The sequence below is a fragment of the Myotis brandtii genome, unplaced genomic scaffold (genome assembly GCF_000412655.1).
Source record: "Myotis brandtii unplaced genomic scaffold, ASM41265v1 scaffold83, whole genome shotgun sequence".
Classification (NCBI taxonomy): Eukaryota; Metazoa; Chordata; class Mammalia; order Chiroptera; family Vespertilionidae; genus Myotis; species Myotis brandtii.
This window is the reverse complement of record NW_005371371.1, coordinates 2,353,396-2,370,852: the sequence shown is the minus strand read 5'-3', so window position 1 is coordinate 2,370,852 and position 17,457 is coordinate 2,353,396. Positions and strand designations below refer to the sequence as shown.

General features: G+C 42.6%; 1 protein-coding gene across 1 annotated transcript in view; it reads left to right on the top strand.

The window, feature by feature from the left end:
• The window catches only part of COL4A2 (collagen, type IV, alpha 2), a 181,134-nt gene that overhangs the window by 33,904 nt on the left and 129,773 nt on the right, over positions 1 to 17,457 (top strand). Inside the window, exon 4 of the mRNA XM_005884467.2 lies at positions 13,294 to 13,374. Within this exon, the coding sequence (XP_005884529.1) occupies positions 13,294 to 13,374 (81 nt within the window). The remainder of the gene's footprint in view (positions 1 to 13,293; positions 13,375 to 17,457) is intronic.

Here is a 17,457-nt window from a genome sequence, read left to right as displayed (position 1 = left end):
CTTTTGATACATAAGGGGAATTACAAGCCTTGCTCAGACAGCATTCAGGAATTTTTATCTTAGGCTCAGAGTGACGGAAAGAGGGTAGGAAGTCTTTGGTTTATGACCCAAGTGACCTTAATTTATCGGTTGACCGTGGGTACAACATTCACTGTAGATGAACTGCTTAAATTGTGCTGATGCCAGCTATTCTCTGACTTAAAAAGAAGTAAATAATTCCAGTATTAAAGGTGAATTAGCATACTGAATTTTCCCTCTCAAAATCTTAACTCCAAGAAATTGATAATACATGGAACTTAAAGTATCACCTTACCAAAGTTAATTCCATAAGCTATAGATTCAGCCTTATATATCTGCTCCATGATCAAATGTTAAAACATTCAGATGTGTTAAAGAGTGAAAATGTTGACACTTGTTGTGTCACTGAATCGGAACTCTGAGTGTGGAAATAGATAGGCATCTGCCCCTAGTGGCTGAAACAAAGCAAAAGTTAAGATCATGAACAGCAAACCCTATCAGCCACAGGCCAGGCAATGTACCAAGCTTTTCCCATGGGTGTATTTAATTTCCTCCTAACAACAACCCCGCAAGGTAAGAATGGTAGATTCTACCCAATTTGCAGATAAGGAGGCTGAAGGAAACAAAGGATAAGGATGATTTGCAAGGCCAGAGCACTGTGGCACCAGCCCTGAGCCCCAGCACCCTTCTCCAAACATGGCACCATGGAGAGCAAACCATGCACGTCACACCGGAGATGTGCACACCTGGCTAAAGCCCTGGGCACAGGATCATGACAACCTGGAGGCCGATCCTCCTGCAGACTCCCCAGATTCAGCATGAATGTATATGAGAGTATGGCAGCATTGGCTCCTAATCCTAAAAAATGTGCATATGCTAATTCTGAATTAGCCTTATCGATGGAAGTCAGCTCCAATACTTGATCTGAACCTCATCCAGAAAGAAATGTAGAATTTGGTAGGTTAATATTGCAGTTACTGACGCCTGTAGTCCCTGAGTGTGCAGCACAAAACCATGAGAATTAAAAGCCAACAGCCTGCTGGGGAGCAAAGAGGTGCTTAGGGTTGAAAATTCACTTGTGAAATATCCAAGCGGATAATCTACACATAAATAGTTGAGAGCTGCCCACACTGATCAGGACTCTATGAGATGGAGCCACTGGCCCCAGGCATATGCTTCTGCTGTGACTTAGAATAGATTTTACTCGGAGACCTTTCTTCCAATACAAAGAGAAAATTGGTCTGCTCCCGGCAGAGGAATCCTCAGTCACCGCTAATATGCAAAGGCATGCATAGATGCCTTCTAAAAGCTGCCAGGGATGACGAACGTGGCTAGGTATGTATCAGAGAAGGAGAAGGCAGAAATTCAGAAATTCTACCCCAGAAGCCAGGCCAACAGGTATGTAAAGTGGCTGTGGTTTTAGTGTGGACTCCCACCGGCCCCGGAGCCCCACTTTGATTCAGGTTACCGTCAAGTTTGCCGAGATGAAGCTATTTGTATCTAGACCCGAGCCTGCCCAGGCAACTGCTGGTATCCTTGCATGCCAACACAAACCAATACCTGCCTTGCCTGGACCAGCCCCTACCAAACCAGAACAGAAACCTTATTGTGTTATGAAAAAGTATTGCTAAGTCTCTTTCATTTCATTCTTTTGGGATTTCCCCCCCAAATTTAGCGTAGGGGGAGGGATTGGGACAAAGCTCTTAAACTGGATGTGCATCTCTGAAATAAATAGCTTCAAGGGACGTATCTACTTTGTTTCTTACAATGAACAATGTTAAATATTCACTCAGGCTCACATGCCAACACTAACAACAGGCACATTTTTATTCATTGCCAGAGAATCCCAAAAACTGACATGCTGCATAAATAAATAAAATTCAGTGTAGGTAATGTGTGAGGTAATGCCTATACTAACTGATGTCTTGGTAGACTGTCTCTCACTAGCTGAACAGGGCATAAACAGAATGGCTCATAAGTATTTAAGGGCATTTATTCTAAATATAACATGAAGCTCTTTGCTGTCTGTGCACTGTAAGACAGAATGTTATAATTATACGGGTGGCCTCTTGAACGAAAGTTGAAGGCTCCTGATGGATTGTTTTTCACCACACTGAGACGGAACAAGGTCCCGAAGGCTATAAAAATGACTGAGTGACAATAACCTCCACCAAAAATAATGTGGCCAATCTTCTTCTTATTTATTTGGTGGGAACACTCACACTTGACTATATAGCGGGTAAGAGAGTTTTGAAGTGGAGTCTGCTTTGCCACGGTGCATTTTCTCTAACTCCGGTATGCTGATAAATCGTTACTGATCAACAGAAGGATGATGTCAGTATAAAATGGAAGTCATGTTAGCTCATGCATGATGTTTTTCCCAGCGTGTTGTTTGCACACCAGGTAACAGGGCAGCTGAAAGCTAATAGATTAGCACAGTGAACACAGCACACTGTTGAAGAATTTAACTCTGATCCAGATGCCCCAAGTCCTCAGCCTCTTTCTCTTGACTCAGTTAGTCCACACGTCTCCCTAGAAGTGTTGATTGCATGATTGTTCCCAATGTTTGGCCATATGTCCCTTGTTCTCTGCAACTTAGCAGTCTTAACACTTCTTTACATCCCTTTCTATTAAATTGCTTCCTTCACTGTTCTTTAAAATAAAGCACTATATTTACTGTAGTGTTTTTTACTTATTGTGAATTTTACATATCTATTCAACTGTGCCATGATTTTTACTGGTGTTTTGACTGATTTTATTAGTACCTTGATTACCAAGTTGCCAGATATTGAGTGGTCTGCCTTTAACATGGTTTTCCCCATAAACCTTGTTGGTTTCTACCAGTTTCTACCAGATTCTTGGTTGGAATCTACCAGTGCCTTGATCCTGGACTTCCCAGCCTACAGAACTGTGAGAAATAAAAATGTGCTGTAAGCCACCCAGTCTATGCCAATTTGATATAGCAGCCTGAACAGACTAAAGTACCAGGCATCAGTGATTAATAAAAATATGATCAGTGACAGTCTATATTGAGGATGGAGAAGGGTGACTTCCAGAAATTGATCTATTGACAGACCCACTAAAGAAGTGCAGGACAGTATTAAAATGATTTCAAATAGAAGCATCCAGTATCTGACCTCATTCTGTGTGTGTGTGTGTGTGTGTGTGTGTGTGCGCGTGTGTGAGTGTGTGTGCGTGTGCACGTGTGAGTGTGTGTGTGTGTTGTGCACGTGTGAGTGTGTGTGCGTGTGCACGTGTGAGTGTGTGTGCGTGTGCACGTGTGAGTCTGTGTGTGTGTGTGTGTGTGTGTGTGTGTGCGTGTGCACGTGTGAGTGTGTGTGTGTGTGTGAATGCGCATGCACATTTGGTTACACCAACTCCTACAGAGTAGCTGACGGGCATATTGGCTTCAAATTATACATGCTATGTGGCAACTGCATCATGACATCAAGAAGAGAGGCTTTAGCAATCAGAGTACCTCCCCTGGGAGGACCCTGACACGTCAGGACACCCCAGCCAGGATCTTGCACCAGGACATTGGTCGAACAGGCCAACATGAGCCATATCATCAGTGGCCAAGGAGCCATGAGAGGAAAGGGGGAGTCATATTGGTAACAGGGGTCTTTTGTGGAGAGCTGAACAAGCTGTTTCAAATGTTTGAAAAGAAAAAGAACTCGTTCTCACTTGAGACTTTGGTGGCTGTGTTTCATTTGTAATTCAAGACTTTGGAAATCCCAGAGAGGAAGTGGTTTAAGATCAACCTTTGGAATCAAGTGGGTAATACCCAATTCTAAATAAAACTCAGCCGTAGGTGCATAAGCGTATCTAAATTGCAAGGGAAATAAATCTTCAGATGTCTTAGGAGCTGACACTGTGGCTGCCATGGATATTATGAAAGGCAATGGATATGTGGGGGTAATGAATAGATTCCTGGAGTTAAACAGGAATTAGAAATAGAAGGATACCAGAACTCAAATGAGCTGGACATTATATGACAAAGAAGAAACACATTAAAATGGAGGCAATTAATACTTCAGATAGGATATTTCATACTTCAACATAAAAATTACCTGCCTTTCAAGGCATGCTCACTTGGCTCTATGCCAAATCTTAAGACTGCCTGTCGATTTACTGCCTAGCTGGCCCCCACCCAACCTGTACAATCACTGATTTGTGCCTTGCCTGATTCCTGACTACAGCCACACGCCCCCCATGTACCTTTCCTTCACTGTAGAGGTTCCAAATTTCTAGACTAGATGACTCAAGATGAGGCCATTTTAAATCTCCACCCAGCACCTAATGAAGGAATGCAGCAATGAGACCTCAACCTATCTCAGGTGAAAGATCACTACACTGAAGGGACACTGGAAGGAGGGAGGCCTGCTTCTGGGTAGAGCCTATATCACCCGCACTCAGAGTGTCAGAACCTACACCAACTCCTACATATGCCAGCATGTCCAGGAGCATCACTGCCTCGCTCGCTAGTGAGGAGACATATTTGGATTCTGCTTTTGGCCTTGAGGAGAGTGAGCTATGAAAAAATAGCCAGAGCAGAGATGGGACAGAAAATGCCAAGCCCTCTTTTCCTAACCAGATGGACCACTTGTCTTCACCTGCAGGACCAGGCCCACCCACACTCTGAGATCATTTCTAGCCCTGGGCAAGGTATTTCTCAGGAAGCATTGGCTCATACAACCTTGGCTGGGTTTCAGCCCTCATTGCTATGTCTGGGGGTCCATGCCAGAGAGCTAGGCCTGCACCTGATACTAATGACCATTAAGATTTGGATGGTGCAGGAGACTTCATGAAGCACATCATTGAATCTTCCCAACAGACCTAGGAGAGGGCTACTATCCTCATTTTGTGCAGAGGGCACTGCTGTTCAGAAAAATGAGGTCATTTCTCTGTCAAGACTGCCCTTTGCCCTATCAGGACTCCTGGTCTACCTCATTCCTATCTTCCAGCCTCACAGACTAAACAGTCCCTGCTAGGGGCCTTCCTCATCCTGGAGTTTAGCAACTTGAATGCAGTCTGTCATTTAGCCTACTTTATATGTCATAAGCATAAATGATGTAATTTGAGAAAGTGTTCTGGCTCGGCCTTTGGCCTACTGGCACTCTCTGTGCCTGCCAACAGCCTTCCCCATCTGGTTAGATTCCTGAATTGTGTGGTTTTTTTAGTCAGTCCTACCTGTCATCACCCAAGCCCTGGCAGTAAAGGATGGCTATCATAGGTACTCTTGTCAATAGCAAAATCTATTCAGAAAACACCCCAAGACTTTGAGCTGCCTGAGAAGAAAGAAAGGGTGGAAAACTGTTGGCTAGTCATTGCTCGTAAAAACGTGTAAGTCTTCAAGTATAAAAACCATGTAGCTTGTTGCTGATGACTCAAGTGAGAGCACCCAATGCCATGCCTTCTGGTTATGTCTGCTGCAAAGGTGAGCCAGAAGGAGGAGTGATATTATCCCTCAGATATTCACCTGGGCAAAAGCCAAAGAACTCCTGGAGGACATGAAGACCGTCATCCTAGAAAGACCTTCTGTAGGTCATCGTCTCTCTTGTGAACTACTGTCATCCTTTCTAACACAACATCCCCCTCTCCCCCTGCCTTCCCCTAGCCCCGTGATAACAGGCAGCAACTCAAGACGTAACTGCACTAGAACTAGTTGGTACTCAGTAACAGTCCATTGGAGTAGGTCATTTTAAATGGGTGAGCACTTTTGTCCATCTGTTATTTCACTGCCTACAAATGCGGCAATTTCAGGACCATCTAGAGTGAACACATTTACTTTGGGTGTCCTTGAAATGCTATTACACAAAGGAAACTGAATTGGCTGGATTTCCCACCCCATTTATTGGGAAGAAGGGTTTTGTTCTGTGTGGAGTGGCTGTGATCTGCATTTCCTCTGCCATATACTCTGTCTTGCTAATACTATGTTGGAATTATTTCCTTAATTTCTAAAGCTGCATGTGCGGAAATGGCTTATATTTCCTGTTTTGATAAACTAATAGAATTTTACTGGGAAACTTGTTCTCAAGCTGGCTTTCTTCTTTGTTGGCCCCTTTTTGGATTAAAGGGATAATTCTAAAAAGTCTTGCTTGACTGGACTTGCGACAAAGACAAAGACTTATATAGATATATTTTTTTACCTTAAATATGAAAGATTACTTTTTTGTAATAAGAAATGTTTGTCTTTTATGTCCATTAGAATGGGTTATTCAATATCCTTCTGTGCAGGAAGCTGGGGTTGGATGCTGGGGGCAATCCAGTGGTAAAATATCTGTAAATTCCCTACAGAGACTTGCTCTTTTTGGCTGGAGGTATATTGGCTTAAAAAGACTTTCTTGGACAAGAAGTTTCTTGGAACATGTGGAGGACAAAATATTCTTTGTTGTAGGACAAATGAGTTTTGTTCTTGCATGTTCATATAAATTTGATTAATACTCATTTCTTATGTGCAAGTTGAAAACAATGGCAAGCATATATATATATATATATGAAAAAAATGTATCAACTTTAAATGATATTTACATTTGCAGAAAGCTGGGTACATGTCCATGGATTTGTTCTTTTAATATACATAGATGGTTCACACTGGTAGTTATAGAATAGCTAGTCTCAAAGAGTCTAAATCTTTTATGTGTTTTGTTTTCTGGCATTCCACTTGCTATTTAAACTTATTTTTAAATGTCCTAAATATGAGGATAAATCTGCCATTGGGAGAAGTGACAATGAGCTGTTTTCTCGGTGTTTTTACTAGTAAATGGAGCCACTCCCCAGATGCCCATAGAGGAGTACCCCTTTCCACCAGGCAGCAGAGGAAATGATCCCGAACGACAGCAGCATGATACTCACTTCTCCTGGTGCCAATAGATTGCACAAATAGGAGGCAGGGCCAGCAACATGTGGGACCGGATGTTCCCTTAATCTCGCAGCTGTTACTATTGATCTCTCTGCTCTGACTCTTTAATGAATTCCATTTATAGATGGCAGAGCAAAGTCTCTGCTGGCAGCCAGAGAGCCAGTGGCTCAAGACAAGAAATTCTCTACATGACTCGGATAGGTTCCTGGTTCAGGAAGCTAGAACTCAACTTTCCTTAAAAGATTCCATCACTTCTGTTCTACCAGAGACAAAAGACTGACTGAGGAATCTAGATCATGCATCTAGGATGATTTGGACGTGTCTAGGATGGACTGAGTGCCCATGCTAATAGATGTTTTTTTAAATCTTTCTAAATGTAATGATGCCAAGATTCAGATAAGGCTCCAAAGCAAAGAATTCCCATATAAAATGCTAACCAAGAAATCTCTTGTTCAGAGCTCTCCACGTTGCCCCTGGAAACCATGTGCATTCCATTTGAGTAGAATATGATCCAGGGTTTCTAGAAAATGTATCTTATGCCTTAAGACATTGCCAAATGGCTCTTAAGGGATCTAAGTCATTTCCAATTCCTAGACTTTCTAATAGCATAGTAGTGCCGGCTACCAGCTCAGAGCAGGGAGAGTCTTAAAAAGGATGTTTTGAATAAGGACAAGAGGATAAAAAATGTTTTGGCACTCTGATTGATTAGAAGCTCAGCAACTGAGTCCTGAGTGCTCAGAGCTTCTCTAAACATGCCACAGGTGGCAGGGGTTAAGGGGAGCCTGAGGGCTGACAGTTGTCTAGGACAGACATCTCTGAGTCCATTTTAGGCATGGAACACTCTGAATTCTTACAAAATACTGCTTTCTATTCCACTAAAGGAGATGGCTCAGTGGTTTGCTGCTCTCCCATTGTCTCTGAACAACGTCTCTTCACAATGCCAGTCTATTAATCTAGTGCAGTGCTCTACAGACTTCAAGGTGCTTACCTGGAAATTCTGTTAGAAAGCCGGTTCTGATCCAGACAATCTGAGGTGGGGTCGGCAATTCTAACGAGTGCCCAGGTAATGCTGATGTTGCATCCACACACTGCACTGGGAGTAGAAGTGGTCTAGATGCAGAACAGCAGCATTTCTAGCATGGATTGATTGATTACCTCTTTGCTGTTGCGTCTGAGCCCCTGCCTCTAATCAACCAACCTTCCTTCTCTCTCTCTCCCCTCTCCCATTTCAGTGGTGACACTATTTTCAGGCAAATATCCCTGAAACTCTTTGTTCATTATCTTCACCATGCACTCTCACTCCTTCTCATTTCTTTAGTGTCCACGGCTCTCTCCACTCCACTCTTCCTTGCCAATATTAATTGTTTCAGGGATTACCCATTCTTCATCTTTTTAGGTATAGCCCAGAGAGATATTCCCAGTCTACTATGCTGTGTATGTCTAAGTTGCTTTCTATCTTATTTTCCAAAACTTATAATTCACATTTATTTTTCAAAACTACTAGCAGTTCCATAGTACTTTCTGAGATGTCAAAAGCTTACAATGATACCAAATTAGCATCCCTTTCCTGGAGTCTGCAACTTTCTTAATTCCTCTACTTTTTCTGGAAGGAGCAGGTGAGACCAGTGGGGCCTACCTATTCTCTAGGTTGGTGGATGACCAGATAGCTGCCAAGATGGGAGCATTTACAGGTCCTCAGTGAATGTTCGTTCATTTGCTGAAGAAATTAATGATTAATCCCCCCCAGGCAAACTCCTTCCATAGTTTGGAAGTTAAAGCCACAGTTTGAAATGGTCAAGTATCTTGGTAGCAATTGAGATGGCTTCACTTGAGCAAGGAGGCCTGAGGATGTCCCACACCTATAGATTGTCTTTTTCCTGGATTATAAAGTGGCAGTGGATTGAAGTTGAGTCCTGAGACAGGAGTTGGGGGATAGGGCTATGTAAGGGCATCCTGAGGGTTATAAGAAGAATGGGTTCAATTTCACTCCAATCCAAAATGCTCCTGGTTTCCTAATGAAAAAAATCCAGAGGTCTTGCTTTCCTGGGCCTATAGGGGAGTGGTTCTCTGTCTCTCCCCTTGGTAGCAGCAGCGAGGGCCTCAGGTCAGGCAGCAGGGAGGTTCTTCTTTGTGAGTAGGCCCGTAAGAAGGGAGTACAGTGGAGCCCAAGTGAAAGAATCCTGGCTAAGGTAGTCCTGTCAGTCGGTTATCCGGTATGATTTTAATGGCACTCACCACAATTTAAATTATGTAGGTTTCATTGTTTACTTAATTTTCTTATCAGCTTGTTTACATGATCTATTCCCTACTTAATATCCATGGCCCAGCACAGCATATGGCCCCCAGTAAAAATTCACTGAAGAATGAATGAATGAATGAATGAATGAATGAATTTGCAAAGTGGAAGAATGGATGACTTATCCTCAAGACCATCCAGCTGTCATATTAGTTTGGAATTGGGGGAGTTAAGTGATCTCTCCCTGGTGGAGCTGTAGGAAAGTGTGCCCCTAAACACTCAAAGCTGGGGAGCACATGACATAGGCTCCCTTGTGGTCCCAGAGGCTGGATGGGAGCAGTTTCTGTGTGAATATGAGGCCATAGGACTTGTGCATGTTAGAGTCAAGCATTCTCCAGGGGGTTGGAGCCTTTACCAGTTTTCACAGATCTTCAGCATAATTGGTCTCAATGGACCATGGGCCCTTTTCTGCCCCACGATGAAGGACCTCAAAACAAGGGGGATAGTTTGGGCCAGCTCAGTCGAAAGACTGGGGCGTGATCCATGACAGTGGACACTCTCCACACCTTAAGCAGGGTCTATGGGAGCCTCCTGCCCTGGGAACTGTATCTCCTTAGATGCCTAGACGGTGACCTCACTGATCTGTAGGAGGCCTTGGGAAAGCATGGTTTTGGAATGTTGCTCTATACAGTGCTCCAATGGGAATCCAGATTTGAAGTGAGAAACTATTGGAGGATTTAATTGATGTTTCTGAGAGAGCCTGACCATACAGGTGAGAACTTGCCTTCCTGGAGTTAAAGATCTGGACCAGGGCCAGCTTGTCACCTTTGAGGGTGGTAGGCAGACCCTTGAGGTGGATGTAGGGTAGGAGGAACTAGGCATCTTTATTAAGGAATTGACAAGAAGGATCATGCTTTGTCTGTGAGTTGTGCTGAGTAATAAAAGCAAGGGTAGATGAAAGGGTTTAGAACAGTGATTCCCAAAGTGGGCGCTACCGCCCCCCGGTGGGCGCTGCAGCGATCCAGGGGGGGCGGTGATGGCCACAGGTGCATTTGGGGGCAATGAGTAACTGCTATTAAAATTTAAAAAAAAATAATTTCCAGGGGCTGAGTAATATTTTTTCTGGAAAGGGGGCGGTAGGCCAAATAAGTTTGGGAACCACTGGTTTAGAACATGGGCAATGGTTGCTGTGAGCTTTTAATATTCTTCTGTTGGGAATGGGGTGGGGGCTGGGACACAGACATAGGATGCAAACGAGCAGTTCACACACTCCTCATCCAAGGTCCTCAGAAGAGCATTCAGATCCTGAGACTGTTCCAGAGCCCAGGTCCCATCAAGGGAATGCAGAGGCTCAGGTCTGAAACTTGTTCAGTCTTTAAGAGACGTCTGGAACACATGCCCTGCCCTAGTAAAGTAAATAATTCTGTTCATCCAGAGACCTGGCATTCCAATATGTGGTACTTAGGGCTCTTGTAGATGTTGGAATTCATAAGAGTCCCTCTGCAGTATATGTAAGATGCTGATGAGAAAACACACACACCCCACATTACATCACACACAGACATGTGCACATACACACAAACAACACACACAGGGGCTAGAATTTTATGATAGAAATTGTCTGTGGCTTGTAAGGTGGAGGGCTACCTCTTGACGATTTATTCCCCACCTCCTGAGACAGGGTATCTGAGCCATTGACACATAATTGAAAAAGTGTTGAGACCAGGAGTTATCGACCCTTCAGGTCTTAGTTCCAAAAGCAAAGAAGCACTATTAAATGTCAAGAAGGTTATGAAGAACTCATTTCTATAACTAAATTCAACTTATAGCCTAAGCCTAGAATAGAGAGTCTGTTGGATCAATTTGAAACCATTAAAATCATTTGAACCATTGATTTATACACAAGGACTTGGCAAGTGGCTTTAAAATCAAAACTAAAAATAGCATGTAAAACACCAGATGGAGAATATGAGTTTATGCTTCACCCATTAGACTGAGGAGTCCCCCTACCCTTTCCAAAAACTGCTAAGTGAATTATTGCATGAACCAGGGACACCTGCCAACATACCTATTCATGTCACAGTCATATGTAATACAAAGTGTAAATAGGGCAGTCCATATAGACTTCTCTCTTTGGTGCTAAGGGTAGTTCATAAAACTGGGGGCTTAGCATGGAGCTTGATTTACCTAGTATAAAAACCAAATATTCAAAATCATGGAATTTAAAAATTAACCCTCTCCCCACCCCATTGATAAACATTGAAGTCATAAAAATTGGAAAATACCTAGAACCCTATTTTGAGGGCATGAAAGGATTCTCTGTGTGTTTACTCTTACACTGTGGAACTCATGCTGTTTCATTGCCTCACTCAGGCCAAACACATAACCAAAAGAAGATTCAGAAGGCTTCCCGGGTATTGGTTTCTTTGCAGGATTTGAGATTTTCAGATTTTTTTAAATTCTTTAAAGTAGTGACTGATATTAGATTAGGTAAAGAATTACAATTAAGACACACACAAAATTGAAACTTTCAATGAGACCTCTCTACAAGAAGAACATTGAGTAGTTATTAAGGTGTAAGGTAAACTCTGGCCAGATGGCTTCGAGTCTGAGTTTGCTTGTGTACCCATCTGAGGTTGAACATTCAGGAAGGCCGTGCTAGCAGGAGTTACAGAGGCAGCCAGGTAAAACATCAGCATTTCCATGTGAACATGCAGTACCGTGCCAGGAAGGGGAAGATGCTAGCATGAAAAACAGATAGAAAAACTAACAGAGGGTGTTCCTACGTGGCTATCCTGTTTAGTCATTGAGAAGAGAATGGAAGATCTGTGGTGAGTTGGAGTGAGTTCTGTTGTCTGGGGAGTGTTGCTTGCATGGTAGCATTTGACTCAGTGCACACCAGAAGCTAACTGTGCCCAGGGTCCCTTGAGTATAAGTGCCTGCTGATGGGCAGTCTAGATGAAGGTGACAAGGATGAGAAACCAGACAGCAGATTCTCCTGTGAACAGCTGCACTAACTCACCTTGGGGGTAGATGGGAGGTTGGAGCGAGAGGAGAAGGGCAGGACTTGTCTGATCAGAGAGGAGAGAGAAAAGGGCCAACCCAGTTGTCATTTCCTGCTCAAAATATGTAGTACTGTGAACACAGTCTGAAATGGAGAACTCAGACATAGTCCAGTCTCCAAGTCCATATTTTACCTGAAAAACCTAGATCAAGGGCAAGAAACACCTCTTTCCCCTAATTCTGGTTGGCATTGTCCAGCCAGAGAACTCTTTCAAATTATCCACTCAACTCATTAAAGACTTATAGCTCCATATATGATTAAAAGTTCCATTATGCCACCCAACCTGACTAAATAAATACTTCCCCCAACCCCCTCCTCTCTTACTGCCCATGAGCCTCGCTCACAGAGTGAAGGGAAGAAAGTGGGCTTCCTCTGCAGGGGATCACCACCGATGTCAGGGTACCTATGTGATGGAGGTGAGGGTTTGCCATCCTATCAGGTGTATTGGCAAGTTCTGCCTCCTCATCAGAATCCCCCTCCCTTTAGTCCACCAGGGTCTGTGTTGTGGGATGGGGGCCCAGAGTTGCCCTGCCGTACTTCACTTTAACCTTGAACATCTCCAGGATGAATGCCCCACATTTCCAGGCAGAATGAAGGGCGCTTTCTATGTGCCTGGAGTTTCTCCTTCATACTAAAGCTCTTAACACAAAGCGTCCTTATGGGTTTACTTCACGTGGGAATCCCTGGATTCAGGGGATGTTCTCCTTGACTTTCCAGCCTTGGGATTTAGCTTGACATCTGGCACTTAGTAGGCACTGAAAAAAGGCTTATTGACCATGGAGTGGACAATACTAAGAGTGACCTTAATGTAAACTGTGACTTTGGATGATAATGACAAGCCATTGAAGGTTCATAGATTTTAACAAATGTCTCACTCTGGTGGGAGGAATGTTGATAATGGGGGAAACTGTGCATGTGGGGGCAGGAGTTATATGGGAAATCTCTGTACCTTTTGCTGTGGACCTAAAACTGCTCTGAAAATTAAAGTCTGTTTGCTGTGAATGAATAAATAGTTGTTAGATCAGAAGTACTCTCAACAGATAGAATTAGGATATGTGTTATAGTTGAGTATTTTACATAACTTTCTCTTTGCTTTGTGTTCTTTTTTTGCAGGGTGTGAAGAAGTTTGATGAGCCCTGTGGAGGGAGAGACTGCAGTGGGGGCTGCCAGTGCTACCCTGAGAAAGGAGGGCGGGTAAGTCATTGCCTTGCAAGAAAGGTTATTATCTTCCTTATACTCCCATTGTAAATGAGAGTGCCTTAAATTGCCTGGTTAAGTCAGTTGCATACCTTCCTAAGAAATATAATATAGACATGTTCTTCTCCACTGGAACAAACAATATAATGCGAATTGAAATCAATTTATAGTACTCCCTTAATAAATTGAGAATAATGCTAACTTTCTTAAGCATCTTTTCTCTTATTCATTGCTATGAATACCTATGTCTGTGTATGTATATGTATAATGCAACTATTTTTATACTTATTATGTTGTACATAAATATGTTTTATAACAATATTACATAGAGAAAACATGGTTGCATTCATACTGCAGAATAGATATTCAGACTAGAGAGCACCAGCCTCATACCAGTGAGAATCATTCTGTTTAAATTATTCTACTCATTTTCTGAATGTCCTTTATGTAGCCCATTTCATAGGTAAGTAAGAGAAAAAAAGGTCACCCCAAATTATTATCATAACACCTGGTAGAATTTAAACTAATATGTTCAAGCAAAGTGATTGGCCTCTCTGTTTCCATTAAAGCTGATGTTTGGGTCTTGGCATTGCTGATTTTAAAAAGACACTGTTTATATTTGTATGATTAAGCCCAGGTTGGTGTGGGCAGCAGCATTTTGTTTTAGGACACAGAGTCTCTTGAATCTTTATGCCTTGGAATCATGTGTTTTCCTCTCAACCCACGCTTGTCCGATGCCAGGTTGTGAGAGACAATTAGGAATTCTTGCCAGCATTGTCCTGTCATTGGAAACAGAAATTATTGTAGCCCTTAGGTGTCCCCAATGAGTTTCACCAACCGGAATCCTGCCGTCAGTTTCCAAAGTAGCCTTCCCCATTCCTTCCCTCGCCCACCACCAAGCTTGGGCTCTGTGGCTGGGTGTTCTCATACATCCTCTCCTACCTGAGTCCTTTCCAAAAATCAAATAAGTAAGACTTGTAATAGGGAACCCCTTTATAAATGTGGTGGTTATATTGAATACCATGTGACTAATCATTTTTGAATGGCAAAGGTCACCATTGAGGAGCGTCTTGCCGCTACATCCAAGCTTGCATCTCCATGCACTGTGTTCCCATGAGCTGCAATCCTCAAAACAGCTTCTTCTTCTTGTTGTTGTTGTTGTTTTCTTCATGGGTTCCTCTGTTTGGAGCAGCGACTTTACACTGTAGGAATTTCTAGTTGAAGATCCTTTATCAGCATTTCAAAAGAATAAGTATTTTTTTAATATGAAAGCCATTTCATAAGATTTAAAATGCCCCTGGGGTCCCTTGCTATAGATTTTCCCAGCGATGCTCTGGAGCAGTGATGGAAATGTCTGACTGCAGAGCTCTCCCCTCCCTCAGCTCTTGACTGGCCCAGCCTTATATGGGCACAGGGAAGATAAATGAGTGGTATACAAATATCTGTGAGACTCGCCTGTGTGGGAGTTCGCTCGACTCTAGAGGGACTCCACATTCTTCTCCATGTGATCAGCCAAACAGAACCCAAACTAACGGAGGAGAAAGTCATACTGGGTCTATTCTTTTCACTTTGTACAATTATTTAATGCAGAACCAACACATTAACATGTCCCATGATGCTTTTACAAGAATTTTGTTCTTCAGTAAAGCTAGCTTTTTCTGATTATTTCAATAGATAATGCCATCTGTGCAGCAATATACTTTTATAAAATGCCAAAGGTCTTTTCAAAGGTGTTATTAAAAGGAAGATTTCTAAGGGCCTCTATGTCTTTCTAATGTAGTGAGTGTCCAGTACAGGCATTGAAACCTTTTTACTTCCCATCATCCCTAATCAAGAAAATACCTTGAGTCTGTTCCTATCTATTGTTGCCAAGTAATGTAGAAACTTGAGACCTTCTGGTTAATTTGATTAAAGAGAGTAACCCAGAACCCACAGTGGACTTGACTCTCCTATATTCAGACAGGTTATTAATACTGACCGAATTCACTGGAGATTTGGCAGTTGTCTGAGTAGTTTGTTCAAGAGACAGAGCCAATGGTACCCCACTTTTTGGCCTGGCCTGCAGGATCCACTGTCCATAGTGTTCAGATGGCTCTTCTCTTCACACTGCTTAATGGTCCATACTGTCATTGGTGTTGGACCTAGACTCACCCTGTGATTGGACCATACAGATCCAAGTTGGGTTGTGTTATCAGCTAGTACCCAAAGCTGCCTCATTGATTCGGGTGTGCAGGTGTGCCATTAAACATTAATCAAGGTGATGGAAATGACTCATGGTAAAAGGTAAGAAAAAAAACCTACTGGGGAGAGATAAATGATGTCATTTATCATTTTCTATGGGGTAAGCCTAGTATATTACTGGAGATATTTATTGTTAGGACAGTTGCATATACTTCATTAAATCATTTATTAAGATGTAGTATCTCTTGCAGTTGTACAAACCTGGCATGGTATGTGTATTAAATATTTGTGGATTAACAAATTTACCTAAATGCATTCCTATAGAAAGCAGGGCTATTTCTGTCCTACTTGTGGCTTGATAGTAATTTTGTAAAGTAATGTAATGCATAAAAATAGCAGTTGGATGGATTTTGCTGTTCGGGGAGCTGTGTGCAGAGATTGTTCTTTCCCACAGCTTCCCCTGGGGTCCCTTGCTATATATTTTCCCCACGGTGCTACTGTAGCAGCGATGACAATGCCTGGCTGCAGAGCTCTCCACTCCCCAAGCACTTGGCTAGCTCGGCCTTATTTGGGCATGGGGTAGAGTTAATTTGTTCCTCGCCATGGTGACAGCCAACATCAGAAACTGTATGTTACTGGATAACTTTTGGACTCTAAGCAAAAATCACAAATGTACTATGGATTCTGATTCCAAATGAAGTCTCATGTTACTGAATGAATAAGCTCTGTGTAAAATGTATCGAGCCTGATTCTCCACCCCTGAGTAAGTTGGTGGGGTATTGTCCTAGGGAGAGAATTGTTTCTCACAGGCAGAGCTACACATGGATAATCCCAGTAAGCCAGAAGCTGGAGTAGGAAGAGGCAGGCACTGCGGCCCAGCTGTCTGTGCAGTCCTCACTTCCTGCTCAGAGCTGGATGATCTAGCCTGAGTCCTCTAGTGCACACAGGATGGTAGGAGGACACTGACATTGGGGGGGGGGGGGGGAATGATTTGTTCTAATCTGGATTCAGAACAAAACTCTCGGGTTTTGGGACTTGTTGATGAGTTCTTTTTCCAATACAGTAACCTTTTGTGTCTATATATTCCTCTTGCCAGATGTTAGCCTATAGGAAGGGGATTCTCCAGGGTGGTGGGAGGGACACAGGCAGAGATGAAAAGAGCTTTGTCTCTGTTCTCAGGAGTTTTGAATCCCTAGCCAATTCTCTAACCACCTCTGTAGTTGCTTGGTGAATTAAAAAAAAAAATAACTTCAAGAAATGATTTCAGGCTTTATTGTTGTTGGAGGGTCTGTATCTCAGATCATTTCTATGAGGTATATTGGAGTGTTTAAAAATTCTAAGTCCTATTTCCCCGATACTACACAGGGGGATATGCACAAAGGAAGTCAATGAACTAACTTCCCAGACCTTCTCCACCAGGAAATGTCATACAGTTGTCAATACCAGAGAAGCTGTCCGGCCCTCTTATCTGTTGCTATTCTTTTTCTTATTTCTTTCTTTATACACTATGAAGATGGAAGGTGGTTGAATGGAATGCATTAGATTGAATTTATGCTATAGAATTTCTACTGAAGCAGAGGGACTGCCACCGTATTATATAAAGGTTGATAGTACGGAAACAGAGAGAGCAGGTGAAGCATTGATTAGACAAATAAAGCCTTTGCCTTTGCACATTTTTTGTTGTTGTTTGTTTTGTTTTGTTTGCCCAGTGCAAATTTATTGTGCATTAGGAAGCTTAACTTAAAAACCAACAGCATCGTAAAAAGATGTCACTCATGTTCCTAGCAGTACATAATCCTTTATAAATACATGCCTTTGCACATTAACTCACGTAAAAGGTTGTCAGATTCTCAGATTTTTCCAACTGAGGTCTATTTTAATTTATTATTTCAATTACTT